Source organism: Camponotus vicinus, unplaced genomic scaffold (genome assembly GCF_025532165.1).
Source record: "Camponotus vicinus isolate PSW18456_S1 unplaced genomic scaffold, iyCamVici1.0 SCAF_3, whole genome shotgun sequence".
Taxonomy (NCBI): domain Eukaryota; kingdom Metazoa; phylum Arthropoda; class Insecta; order Hymenoptera; family Formicidae; genus Camponotus; species Camponotus vicinus.
The window spans coordinates 1534629-1550085 of NW_028141967.1; the positions used below are offsets into that span (position 1 = coordinate 1534629).

Consider the following 15457-nt stretch of genomic DNA (forward strand, 5'->3'; position numbering starts at 1 on the left):
ATCTCCACATTTAGGCGATTTTAGGAATTTTATAGTAATTTTATAAATTTAATTTAAAAGAACAAAATTTTAATTTAAAAGATCAAAATGTAATTAAACAAAATAAAATAAGTCGATTGAAATTTAAACTATACTGCTTAGAATATATGTTGTTTCAACTGTCAGTGTCAATAATATACGATTTCAAAAGTTTTTAAATTTTAATCAAAAATGTGAATCGTCTTTTAATTAAATACATACAGTTTATACAGTTAATCAAAATTTAATTGATTTACTGGATTAAAATTGCAAGAATTCTATCGTACCATTTTCGTAATAAACGTAAACATTTTCATAATAATATGTACCATCGAACTCAATTTAATGTACAAACTTAGAATTTAAAATATTCATCAAATTTTTATTAATCTCTCTTGTGTTTTATAAAAATTATGAACTTATAAATCTTAATAAAATTATATGTTGCGAAATATATTTTATATTATTTTTAATTTTATTTTAATTACAAAAAGAGATTTTCATTGAGATAGGTCTTATTTGCAAAAAAGTTTTCGATGAGTATTTTTTCAGATAAAAACATTTTTTTAACATCTGTAGATAAATAAATTAAATATTTTAATTCCGCCGGAAACCACAATTACTTAAAAAGTGGAGATACACTAGTTCTCTCGCTTTGCATCCTTCGTTTCTGTAAAATATAATAATTGTTTGTGTAAAGCTACCTTTCTCTCTCTCTCTTTCTTTTATTTTTTATCAAGAGAAATTTTTTATAATTCTCTGTTTTTCTCTCTTGCTTGCTCCCTCATCTACGTCGAGTTGTAACAACTAAAACGTTTACAACTACATAATCGTTCATAACATGTTTGTCATGCAAAGTCGTGATAAATATCAGTTCGCCGAGTTTCATCACAATTTCGAGTGGATTAACATACAATGAAAACACATTAAATATAATTACAATCTTAATATTTATCATGATTGACAAAGAAAATATACAAAATTATCGCATCAAATGTAAAATAGTAACGCAAAATTAAGAGATAAAAGAAAAGGGACCAAAATTCCGAAAAAATGAATTTACAAAAATATATTTATTTTTTTGAGATATATTGTTAAATATACATGAATTAAAAAATTAAGTACATTGATATAAATTTTTGCATTTGGCTTATGTTGAACAATTAAAAAAATTTGATTGCAAATAAAAACTGGCTAGTTATTTTTTTCACATATTATGTGTGAATAGAAAATTAAAAATTTATAAATTATACGATAATTTTACTACCATTTTCTAATGCAATATAATTAGTTTTTCCTCTTTCTATGAATACACGAAAAGGTTAATCAATCAATGAACTTGTGTAATTTTCGATTGCGCGTATTATGTCATAGCAGTGATGGCACCGCAATAAGAATACATTACCTTATTATGAGATTTGGAGTATCTTATATAATCTTTGTAAGCAGTAATAATTAAAGAAATATATCTCTAAAAATAAATAGATATTTTACTTCAAATTTTTCTTTCGAGATACAAAGATAATAAATGTGTAATGCACTCCAGAGATAAAAACTTTTACCAAAAAAATAATTTGACAGATCATGCATTTTAGAGGTTAATCATGATGCATCTTACCAACAAATCCAATTAATGCATTTTACTATGAATTCTTAGGAAAAGAATATCGATAGAAAAAAAGTTTCACCGGTGATAAAGATACGATAAGAACGAAGGGGGAGAGGGACATTATGCATTAGAGGGAACCGATAAAAGATAACGTCGCTTCTTCCGCTTGTGACTCACCCCCTCCTTCTACCTTCCCCCTTTTTCAGCGGGGTCAAAGTGCACGAGAGGCACATGCTGTCGGCGGACAATAAAGCCGAATAGCGTCGGTCCGGCTCAGTCAGTCAGAATCTCGCGACGTCGCGACGTCGATGTCGGAGCACGATTTGAAACGAGGAGCGTGGTGGAAACGGACAGGCGCGCGACGACAGTCGTGGCAGACAGTTCCCGACAGTGACGGTGTGCACGCGTGTATCTTCCTCGCGAAGCGATATCTCTTCATCAGTCGAAACCGAGGAAGACATCTCTTCACCGATTTTTCATATCATTCAAAAAACATTCGAAAAGGGAATTTTTTGGAGCTTTGTTTAAGCACGAAAGATTACATTATCTTTGAGTTCTCCTCGTCGAGAAGGAGGATGTGACAAGAAATTCCGAATCCGCCATCGAGAGGAAATTTTGGATCTTTCTTCAAGGATAAACAGACTTTTTTGGGGGGAAGAAGAGAGAAAATATAAAATATAACATTACCTTTTTTTTTCAAGGATAAAAATATTTTATGTATTTTCGCGAATATGAGATTGTGGAGTTTGAGTTTCCTGCAATATGTCGCAGGATGAAAGACATTTTAAGTTTCGATGCAGAGAGTGTATTTCAAAGCTGGGAGATTTTCAACGTTGAAGACATCAGAATTTAAATCTCCAATTTCCTGCTACATTAAGAAAATTACACACTGCAAATATATTGAATTTTTTTTCTTTCGACGTGCAGTATATAACAGACTTCGAAATTCATCATCCTAATTGCGCAGGCGTTGCAGGAAGTCGACACAAAATCTCTATATAATCTTCAATCGGTGAATCGTAAATTACAGTCGCGTTTTTTATCTCATTGTGGATTTTCTTTAGACAATTTATTCGCGAACTTTTCCCTCGCGAGGTGAATCTCGATCGATATTCTTTTCTTTATGAATTAACTCGTGCAGCAATCTCGTGTGTATAAAAAAGAGAGAAAGAATGAGAGAGTGAGGAAGAAAGAGAAAAGAGAGAGAGAAAAAGTGTGGAAAGGATTTCCAAGAATTTTAACATAAAACCCTCGGTCCCTTCAGTAGGAGCTAGGAAAAATAACAGAAGGAAAACATAGAAAATAGCACTATTGCAACGGCAGAGTTCGTGTCATGTTGATGGTGATTCGCAACAGCAGCTGACAGACAGCCGGGGACGCTAGATAATAGATATTAGTCGGATCTTCGAGATAAACAGACTTCACGATGATTCGAATATTCACCGACACCTTCAAGAACCTGATCAGTGAGTGTGAAATGTTTTTTACGCGATATTACGTCAATCGCTAAAATATTTAATAATATATAATTTGCACATTTTTATGTGCCAATGTGATTTTCAAGAGATAATATAAACTCGAGAAAATATAATAATGATCTACAATATATACATACAAACCTTAATTTGCAAAAATGCAAAATCAAGGAAAAATAATTGAATTTTTGCTATTTTCGAAATAAATTTTAAGTTACGATTACGACAATCTATTTTTTTTTTATTTGATAATATTTTCCATTAGGTGATTGATGGTTTTAGATTAGAAAAATAAGTTAATTAAACAGAAATGTTTTAACAGGCGATAGATGAAGATTCGTATTTCATATTCAGAACGTTTTATTTGAATATTAAACGAATTATTGCAATACACACGTACATATACTCTGAACGCTGCATTTTATCATCTTGCCATGAAATTCTCGATTTTGTATTATTTATTGACATATTTCTCTTTATATTCTATCACGCATTTCTCGATATCATTTATTTCTTCTCGTTATTCTCTATGATAACTGATATAAACTTCTCGCATCAAAGAATGATAACAATAATTGTTTGCACCCGATTGCAATCGAACTTGCGACGGAATGCAAAATACTGCTGAAAAAATGCATAAAGGAAATTAGTCTATTCGCGCGACAACGGCAGAATTAAATTTCGCTATCGTGAAATGACCGTATTGTTTGCCGATTCGTTGTTTGCGCGGCTGACATTAATAATTATATGTTGATTCAGCGAAGTGGAGCATCCAGCCGCAAAGAATGGCTCTGCCTCGGGTTCTGTTTTCGCAAAACCACCTTTCTCGGTGAACGAGAGATCATTTACTTTCAAAATTAAACATTGCATTTAATTATATTAAAATTTAATTCAAGTTTGATGAATTTAATCAATTAAATCTTGAAAAATTTATATAAATTATTCGATTCCCTTTTATATTATTTCTACGTTTATAATAAATGATATCTAATGAATCTAATAAGTTATAAATTTGAACATGTAGTTCAAAATCCGTCAAAAGATGTGAATGATAATAAATAATGATAAAATTTTAAGTAGCAAGAGATTTGCATTTTAACAATAAGTTTGCGCAACAAAGACAACAAAAGCAATATATTTTCTCCCAACTTGACAATTCTTCTATATCTTTTCACATAGCCGGTTTTGTGTTACAAATTGACTTGCTCTTTTTGTACGTAGCATACGTGACTTCTATAACATACGAAACGGCTACATCTCGACTATGTTCCGAAAATCCCTTCTCTTATCTTTAATTATGTCGATATTGCTTCCCTTGTTTATTCTCGTATCCATTCAATTTAATAATAATTGTACTATAATTTGTCATGTTATATAATTATATCACTTATGTGTGTTTTCTAATATCTGATTTATTATTTCTTCCAAATTACTGCTGTAAGAAAAAATTATAAATATTATTATTGTACAGCAGTAACAATATATTTTTTCTTATAGCAGCAATTTTAAATATGCTAATTATCAATATTTTGAAATTACTTGTTTCACTATTTTCGCTATAGCAACATTAATGATGATAAAAAAAATCATTACTTTTTTGTGTAAAAAAATCAGTTTCTTAAAAAGGATTTTTGATATTGGAAAATATATATATTTCAATTGTATTTTCAATTATATTTTATTTTTCATTATTTTATGTATTCTTTTTTGCTTTGTCTTTTAAAAATGTTACTCTGAACACCTCTAAATATATTAATTATATTATATATTAATAATATTATAAATTAGATTTCCGTTTCAATAATTTTTACTAGTTTATTCTAAAATTAACTCTTTCCAAGGATGACGTAATTCTGAATAATGCTCGTTGAAATTGTTCAGCTTATCCAACTATGTCGAGAACTTAGACTTTGGACTCTCACGGATCGTAATAACAAATATGAGTATAGTAACCCTCGAAATATGCTGATTTGAACGAGAAACACATGACAGACTAATGTTTCAAGTTTACATTTAACAAAACGTGATTTTAAATTAATATCGAGCACATAAAATCTGATTCTTCCAAATTTGTTTTTAATTCTAATGACGTATAGCTAAAATAAATTATGATTTAAATTTTACAAATTTATAATCAAACATATATATTACAATATATCTTCGAATTTATCTTCTTTTTCTTTTAATAAATTTCCTGATCTAAATTTAAATTTTTCTATTTTTTGGCTTTGAGATATATCTGTATATCAAAATATGTTTATATCCATAAATTTTATCCATATTTAAAAAAATGGTTTTACAGAGTTCTATTATAAATTTTTATAAAATATTGAATTTATATTTTTTTCAATGTTCATAAAAAATTGACTAAAATGATAAAATATTATTACATTCAGAAAGAAAATTTTTTAAAAATATGAAAAATATCGAACATGTCTATAACATGTAACGATAAAGAATATTTATACAGATATATGAAACGCATGCACAACCATATATTATATTTTTTGTCTAATATCTCCATATATAAAAAATATCTCCATATATAAAATATTAAAAAATACTAAAAAAATGAATTTGAGAATTATTATACTCGAAAGAATACGTATTTGTGTGGGTTATATAACTTGAGCCGCAAATCCTTGATGCACCGAAAATTCTTGAAGCATACGTTTTCTTTTTGCGGTCATTCTACGAAACAACTCTGTATTAGAGACAAGGCTAGCTAGTCCCCTCATTTTGCCGACCATTCGCGGATTAACTACATTATAGGGCTGCCGACAATTGGTGGCGATTAGACGGTGGGCAAAGATAACTTGAAGCAACGGAAAGTTTTTCAATACTTTATGATACGAATTATTTCATCTTTTCGATATATTTTAAGAAATAATATATATAATTTTTTAGAAAATAAGGGAAGAGAAAATTATTATTTTTTAATCTTATTATCCGAAATTGATTGGCCAAGCAAAATAATTTCTTATTTATATTTTTATTGAAAAATTTACTTGATTTTGAAACAAAAAGAATATATGTTTTATCTTTATAAAAATCTGCAAAATTTAAAGCAAAATTTACTTTAAGAAATAAAAGTCAAAAAACATTATATTTTTATCTTCATTTAAAAACAAAATTGGATGCTGTATATATGTTTATTGTAACTTATTTTAAAGATCTTAGAAAGAAAACTAAAAAAAATAAACGTTCAATATTTTATTATAGGGAGCTAAAAATTAGTGTCCATCGTTTAATCGTCACTTTAATTATTTCAATCTATCGGAATGTGTATTTTAATCCGCTTAATTCTATTATTCACTAAATTAATCTCGTGTGTTATCTCGCAACAAACAAATCTTCAAAACATAAGGATCCATTATTACGACTAACTTTATTTAGTAATTCACTTTCTAATGATAAGGGAGCACCTGATTTTTCGAATGGTTGTGCCAAGCGATTTGTCTTCCAAGAAATTGTTTGTATTGTGACCGGCACGTGCTACAAACGTGAAACAAGGGGAAAAAAGCAACGGAAGCAAGAATACATGCATGAGGTCCATTGATCCATCATGTCATTGATAACCCAGCTTGACCCGCGTTTAATCAGTAGGTTTAATCGAAATCTTCCCACATTGAGTCGCGATAACGCATCGTACGATTCCTTTCTATCGCGAACTTCTGCTGAGCGAGCGCGCTTCTCAGAATTATTAACATATACAGTTGCTCCATATCATCCCTTCCTGCGTCTCTTTTTTTCTCTCTGCGATCGTACGATGGAAATTACTCGTGGGAATCATTCAACTGTTGCATGCATTCAATGGCTGCGTTCAGCAGAAAAAGCTGCTTTGCAAAATTCGTGAATCTGATTGGTGTATGCTCTTAGTGTTTGCATGTCACGTGCTCAGCTCGATGAATGAAAGAATCGACACTCCGAGATATAACTGTACTGATTATTTTCAAAATAGTTTATTTGACATCTAAGCATTTATAATTTCATATCTATTTGTTATTGAAATAATGTTTAAAAAATGGAATAAAAATTATATATGTATAAATTATAAGATATGTAGTTTGATCGAATTAAAAAACATTAAAATAATTTTCTGATAATCAAGAATAAAAATTGGGAATAAAAATAACATGAACTATTTATTGAATGAATGAATTATGCTTCAAAATAAAAGATAGATGATGAAATCATTCTTCAATTAATTTCAAAAAAAATTTATTTTTATAAAATTGCAATTAAAATTTTAATTATAATAATATACGATGTTTAAATGTGACAAATAATAATAATATTTCTCTCTGTTCTTGTTACCGAAATAATCCTATAAATTCATTTAAAGAAAATGTACACAGAAATATCACCGAAATATATCCGGTAATTCTGGGACATTCTGTATAAATGCTAGTATTTATAGTTATCGTGCCAACGTTTGCTCGAGAGTAAGGCGGTAGCCAAAGAAAGTGTCGGTTCTTCGTCGAGTGGAAATTAGTTCAAAGGAAGAAGCAAAAGCAAGATTTCCCGAGAACGTTCTCTCTGGCAAATTCAATCGCGCCTCGGTAAATATTAGCATAATTCGTGGGAATTGTCAATTCTGCAATTAACAATTTTGTAGCAGCTGCGTTGGAAAAGTTAGAACGAAAGTCGACGCTGCGATGAATCGAGAGTAGTGCTTCGTAAATTTTGCAACGAACAAATGTTAAGAATAAAATATGTTAACTGCACTTCTTATGCAAGTTAAAAAAAATATATGAAAAAATATCAAAATAATAAATCAATTTTAATAAAAAAGTAAACGTTAAATATTAATCCTCCTAATATTTTATCCACATCTTTTGCTAAAAAATCTGCTGCAAAATTTTAATTAATCATGGAATTTATTATTTTAATTATATTCCACATTTATAAATCACCAAAAATTTTGGAAAACCATGATATAAAATTCACATCGTAATAATAATTAATAAATTAGCAATTAAATTAAATTCTTCTAATTAAATAAAATTATCTTTTAGTGCAAAAACTAATTCTAAATTATTTCTTGAGCAATAAATTATAATAAGTTATAATAAAAGATAATAGCGCTTTTTATAGCCTCACTACCTTATCACTCGCATGTATGTATAACGCGTAAAAATTGCTCTTATCGAAGCATGGTTTTGTGTTTGCGATTCCGCTATGCACTAAGGGAATGTGCAATGTGAATTTTTTTTTCTTTTCAACGTTAGCAAGAAGATTGGAAATTTTGCTCGCAATCAGCCGGCAAACGGAGAACGAGAATAAATCGTCGGGTGCGTCTCACGGTAACGGTAACGCGACATGTTAAGCGGAAAAAGCGTTCTACCGGGGAAGTTTTGTCGGGATAACGACGAACACGCGTTGCCGTAAATGTGTTTTATGACCGGTTGTTACGAATACCGGGTCTCGGCTTCTCTCGAGAGATCAGGGGAAAAACTAGCACGCTCTGGAATCAGAAGAGATGTAACGGTAACTCGCGAGCATCAATTACCAACATGCCAATTCCGCGAATTCCTTCAAAATCATTCCAACCCTGGAATTCTGTTCGATTCAGGCTGTGGAAGCCGATTTTTACGCCTAATAATAAATTCAGCAAATTGCTAAAGCCTTGTAGCAAACATGTTTTAGATAAAATACTGAAATATCGTGCATGCACATTCAAAAATACAATTTTAGAATGCACATTTGTGTTCAATTTTTCCAACAAGATTTAACGTAATAAAAAAACAAAATAAAAAGATAAAATTATATTTACTTTATATTATACGTACAACTTTATAATTCTTTTTGAAAAATTTATATATCTATTTATAATTCTTTTTAAAAAATTATAAAAAAATTATTTTCAAACTTAGAATTAACGATTATATGTATATTTCACACAGATATAATAATTATATTATAATATATTTTATTACAATTATAATATAATATATTTTATTATTGATATTGTATTTTATTATTTACTTTATCTAATGTTTAAATCCAAAATGTATTTTTAGCTATCTAATGTAAGATAGGAAAAAAATGCATTACATATTTTATCTTACTTTCTTCTTATATCTTATCTCTTTTTAAATTACTTAAAGATATACGTAACTAAAGAATAATTTTCTATTCATAAAAAACAAGTTTTAGAATAATTTTTAAAGAGAAATAATTTTCTCTTTATATATATATATATACATATATATATTTTTTAATTCATATATTTTAGATATATTTTAAATATATTTTGGATTAAAATAAAATTTATAATGTTTTTTAAACAAAAAGGCAACATATAATATTTGTTGCTGTGAAATACAGAATGTGCGAGTCTAAAATGCTCTCACGCGATGATAAGAGTGACAATGTACCCTCGTAAAACTATCTACGACTTTATCGATCCGTTAATAAAGTACCCCTACGCAGACCAATTCCTCCCCTTGACCGCGAAGAGAATCATCGAGATCGATACGCGAACGCTTTACAACAACGCGAGTGATTGTTCTTACATTATTTTGAAATCTCGATACTATCAACACTGCGGTTTGTTGACTTGACCGCGTAAATCCAGGTGTTATCCTGAACTTATCAATCAGATCTCGATCGTGAATTATGTTAGAAAATTTAAGCAGCATTGCATCAAAGAATTATAATTTATTGTTACATTATACATGCGTTATCTCTATATGCAAATATTAAAATAACATACTGGTAAAAAAGAAAAGAGACAAAAACTATTTACTGTGTATATAAATTTTTTTAAATCTTTTAATCTATAAATTTTGAGATGTTGCGGAATAACATAAATTATTTATATATTATTTATGTAAAAAATATTCTCGTATTTTTAAAATTTGCATTAACTATTAATTAAAATATAAAAAAAACCAAAATAAAATTAAAAAATTGCTATCAATATATTTCAACATATTTCAAAATTTTTTAAATAAGAAAACATTTTATTTTATCGACTTCGCAAAATTGCTAAATCAAGGAGATCTAATTTTGTTCACAGCCACATCAGCGGTGATCCTAAAGACAGAGAACGAACATCATCACTTATCGAGCCTGTCTGGGGATAACATTTTCGGGACGGGGGTAAGAATAGGACGTGGCGAGGACGCAGTCGCGAGTGGTAGCAACAACCCCGTTATGGATTCAGCGCAATCGGCCATGATGAAGCAAGCGGACTACGTCGTAGGTCAGTGAACTAAATCCACGATATTTTAACGGCAAATACGACGACGATTTTTACGATTACTGCAATTTGATATTGACGATTGTGATTGATTAATCCAATAATAATTATAATTCGTTACTGTGTTATCAAAGCGACGCGAGTGTTCGTGAATATGTGACGTATAAACTTGTTGACACGTGAATTGAAACGTTTCCTTCCTCCTACAATTTTATTGAAATAAAATTGCAATAAAATTCTTCGAAGCGAAAGCCAACTTCATGAAAGAATAATATTTTAATCTGAATATGTATAATATGTATGTTGGAAAAGCAGGACATGAGACGATATTAAAATTCAAGGAATTTCAAAAAATTTTAAATGAGATAAAATGCATAACATTTAGAAACAAGAAATGCTTTAATAAAAAATTTTTGAAACTTAAAGATCTTTTATAAAAGAATTATTTTAAATGGATTCTCCTTTTTTGACGGTGCTTTTGAAATAATAATTGATTTACATTTTAATGAAACTCGTTATAATTTTAGAAGAAAAATTAATATTCAGAATTTCAAAAAATTTCACAATGAAATATTAATATAGCTTTTTATTTATGTAAATAAATTTCCAAAATTTTATTTTTCTTATGAAATTAAATAAAATAATTTTGGTATAAAATTGTTTTATTTTCTTCCCAACTTTTTAATCAACTATATATCATCAACTATATATTTAATCAACTATATCATATATAATAAAGTAATAGTTATAGAAAAGAAATATTGCTAGCAATAAATTTTTTATATAATTAATGATAAAATAGAAAACTAGAGAGATTTTCATTAATCGCAAGTAATAAATACAACGCGGATTTCTTTTTCTAAACAAATACAAACTTTAAAAACAATTATTGTGGACCTCAAAAAGTTCACCTACTTGATAACAAATGATAAAATGTGATAAAATGTGACCAAACGATTATGAAATAATTCTGAATTATTTTTATTATTATTTATACATTTTGTCAATAAGGATTGCCTAGCTGCATTCATATAATAAAATCAAACTGCTATTTGTGTTCAATTTAGATTCAAAGATCACTTACAATAATTCATTTACATGACTAATCGCATATGCAAAATTTATTTTACTGTGGTTCTTGCTTGAAAATAACATCAAATATTTGTACGAGCAAGTATGAAAATTAAGTTCATATTGATTTCGCTTTGAAATCGACTACTATTATAAACCATATCTATATCGTTAATTTGTATATTATGAATATTTCAATATATTTCTTTGTGTACAAAAATCATTTTAAACATTAAATAATATATTTGCATATTTGCATATTTATAATGTAATTTATGAATGATTCATTAATAGTATAACATATAATAAAATATTAAATATAATTTTTCATATCACAAGATGTATTTCATAATTCAAGAATTATTAAATATGTACATATATTATTTATATGATATTGTAAGTGTACTATTCAAAATTAATTTTGCTTTTGATGCCAAACATAGTATATAAACTTTGATAGAAATAAATGACGCTAACGACGTTATAACAAAAATGATAAATCAATAAACACGCTCGTATACTGAAAGAAACTTTGGTCAGTTACTCACCGTAGTATCCAAAGTTCAACACGCCACAATTGGTAATACTCTGCGAGAAATGACGCGAGATTTTAATGATAAACCTCCCGCAAAATTGCTATCAGTATGATTTTGTTTTCGATGCATATGAATTTTTATCAAAATTAATATCTCATTATTATATTGCAGATATACTATTATATTTATTTTTAACATGATACATGTGAAATTATTTCAATCTACTTGAATATTAATTTTTAATATAATTAATTATTTTTTTTAATATAATTAATATTTTTAACTTAATAAATATTATTTTGATATAAAAATTATTTTAAATATATACTATTATACAAAATACATCAGTTTCTTTTAATAAGTGATATTTCTGTTAATTAAGATAAGTTATGTTATAATTAAGATAAGTTTAATCTAATTAATAATTAATTTGATATTTGATAAGTAGGAATTTATCATGTTATTAATATAAACATATATGTTCCAATTAAACATTTTCCATGTTATATACATCAAAAATGTCTGATATGAATATTTCGTATTATGAAAATGACGATCGGTTTTACTGTCAGTATAAATATATCGTAAATACTGTAAATATATCGTAAATACTGTAAATATATCGTAAATACTTTTCTATTAATTTACACATTAATAAAAGTGAGACGATTCATGATTTCATTATTTATGAACAGGAATACTGATAGCAATTTTTAATATAAGAGCTTTTAAACGCGCACAATCAAAGCTCACAACTAAATCGAATCAACACGATGACAGTCAATCGATATTAATCAAATCTATATTATGTTACAGACGTTGTGCTGCCAACAGTCCTAATTGCTTTGCTGTTCGTCGGCAATGCGATCATCGTATACATCATCTTTCAATTTAGAAAGAGGTAAGTGAACTTGTTTCATCGTATCTCATTGAAATATTTGCTAAATATAAATTATACTAAATATAGATAAAAAATAATAATCGATAATGCGAATATATACTTTAATATAATCAGATTTAATCCTTTTAACAAGAACCAATCGACAATAATAAAAATATAATTAAAATAGATGTAACTTTAAATTTTTTAATTAAATTAAAAAATTAATTTTATTATCAAATTTTAATATATTAAAATAATAAATTTAATATATTAATATAATAAATTTAATATATTAATCGCGTATCAAGATTTTACAAATTTTATGTCATAAGTTCTTAAAAACAATTGAGCTCTCAGAAAACAAACGAATCAACTTCGTAAATTTCTACTTTTGAAAAAATATAATATACTTCAAGATACAATGTCGCAGAGATAAACAGAGCAATTAGTATCACAATTATGTAACAAGTGATAAATGAAATAAATTATAACATTACTCACAGTTGCCGATACCCGATGCCTTCCTGGCCCCCTCCTCGTCCTTCCTTAAGTCCGTTGTTCCTCCGTTGTTCCTCCTCCGTCAAGTTACGTTGCTTCTTTAGCAGGCGCACACATTTATATAATCACTCGCGAACGACAGAATTAATTAGAAACACACGCGTACTAATTAATACGATACTGGCGATCGCGCGGAACTTTGAACCGCATTCCCGACACACGACGCGCTCTCTCGTACATATATACACTGTAATAAAAAAGAAAAAAAGATATTGCGATACTTGTGACGTCACGCTAGAATTGCCACACAGACGAGTGATGGAGGAAATTAAAAAATCACATGCTATACCTTGACGCTACGCTTGTCGTTCCCTCAGTTTCTACATCTTGATATTCACCGAAATTTCCCGGCAACTTTGCGCCATCTTTGTCACACCTAACAAAATCGAAATAATGACTGATTAATGGCAATAAATCGATCAAAAATATTCCATACTAGACACGCGTATAAATCCCGCGAGAAACACAGGTATTATTAATAAACGATATCATTAATAAACATATTCAATATATCGCGACTTTCCGACACGTCTGTTACTTCGCGCATTTTGCGCCAAAATGGCAAGTGAATATATTTGTATCGTATGAAGTATTCGCTGAAACTGCGTTCTCGCCGGCAACTTCGTGTCAGACAATGCGACTAACAAAGTCGAATTAATGACTAATGAATAACAATTAACTACTCGAAAATATTCTATTAATATTCAGTATTACACGTAATGTGTCTCGCACACGTAAATTCTATGAAACGCATGCTTTATTAATAAACTATGTACATATTAACTCGATATATCGCGGCAAAATAGGAAGCGAATATATCTAAATTGAATGATGATGGGCATTCGAATGCAACGAAATATATATATATTTTCAAGCACGTTATTTTTCTCTTTCGGGATTGCAATAATTACGATTTATGAATAAATAAATCGTACGATAAATTATGATATATATATTTACTCATTCTCCATAAATCGTTTCGATGGAATCCCTACTCGATAAACGAATCAATGTGCGACGTATTTAGGTATTTCGCGAATTATAATTCCAATCTTCAATGTTTACAAGATATTAATTAATTATACCTGTGCGGGAAGGTGTAATGGGTATGAGAGATTAATCAGAGGAAAATATCTATAATAGTCCTCGTCGTTTTTCGCGGCTCGAGAGGTGACGAAATGCGTAGCGTCTCGGATCCGGCGCGTAAATGACCCGTCGACATCGAGACGCCCGCTACCAACAAAACACGCGCGCGCGCAAAAAAACAGGAATGTAAACATACCGCGGCGCGATTGGAATGTGTATACGCAATAAATAGACACAATAAATGTACAGAAGTTTTTCGTGCTACACGATAATTTGTATACGCGTTTCTTTAACCGTTCAACAATAACTTCGCACGATATGAGCGAGCAACCATTTTTTTTGTTAGTGAAATGTAACGAGATTAATCTCGTTTGATTTTTCGGATATTCTTTTTCTCGAAGCTCGATTGAAAGAAAGATTATATTACCTGCTTATTAATTAAAGGCGTCTGATACGTTCCAATCTGATTGATATTTGATTGAATTACTCACACAAATATATATTATGTATTTTATATTACTAAACAAAAAGTGACGCGATGCCCAAGGATTACTAGATACGTGTGAAGTAGTCTGTTTTAAACGAGATGCGTCTGAAATTATCTGTTTTAAACGAGAAAGAAAGCGGGAAATGTTCCCGAGTTTAAATTTTTATCTCTTGTATATTGCGTATTAAAACGAAATTGTTTTCAGATATTAAATAATTTAAATAACATAAATCTTTACACATTATTTATAGCTCTATAAAAACTAATATATAATTAATTTCAAATACTCTTAATAAGTAATTTCTATTATACAATAGAATATAATAATAGAAAATTCCAAGAAATATTAAACTAAAATTAAATACATATCAAATAGTTCTAAAATAATCATTAATATAATGTTAATTACATTAATATATATATACACTAATCTCTTTAGAATAAAAACTTTTACGCATCTAAAAAAAAATTTTAAATTTCTTAAAACACTTAAGTAAAAATTAAAAAATATATATATATGTATAAAA

The 15457-nt window shown here is 28.5% G+C and overlaps 1 protein-coding gene and 1 long non-coding RNA gene across 8 annotated transcripts in view; one reads left to right on the forward strand and one right to left on the reverse strand.

Annotated features, from left to right (window-relative positions):
* The window catches only part of LOC145967868 (uncharacterized), a 126524-nt gene extending 111504 nt beyond the window's left edge, over nucleotides 1–15020 (reverse strand). For 2 of the 7 annotated variants that reach the window (XR_014437582.1, XR_014437583.1), the window contains exons 1-3: nucleotides 14871–15020; nucleotides 13647–13733; nucleotides 13301–13544 (exon numbers count right to left, since the gene is read on the reverse strand). This is a non-coding gene — a long non-coding RNA (uncharacterized LOC145967868). Of the gene's footprint in view, nucleotides 1–12593; nucleotides 12858–13299; nucleotides 14000–14317; nucleotides 14387–14870 lie in introns of those variants that run through there. The other 5 variants (XR_014437581.1, XR_014437584.1, XR_014437580.1 and 2 more) reach the window with 5 other exon arrangements.
* LOC145967864 (uncharacterized) overlaps nucleotides 1–15457 on the forward strand; it is a 30163-nt gene that overhangs the window by 13811 nt on the left and 895 nt on the right. Inside the window, exons 7-8 of the mRNA XM_083092914.1 lie at nucleotides 10127–10312; nucleotides 12733–12817. Coding sequence (XP_082949040.1) covers nucleotides 10127–10312; nucleotides 12733–12817 — 271 coding nt within the window. The remainder of the gene's footprint in view (nucleotides 1–10126; nucleotides 10313–12732; nucleotides 12818–15457) is intronic.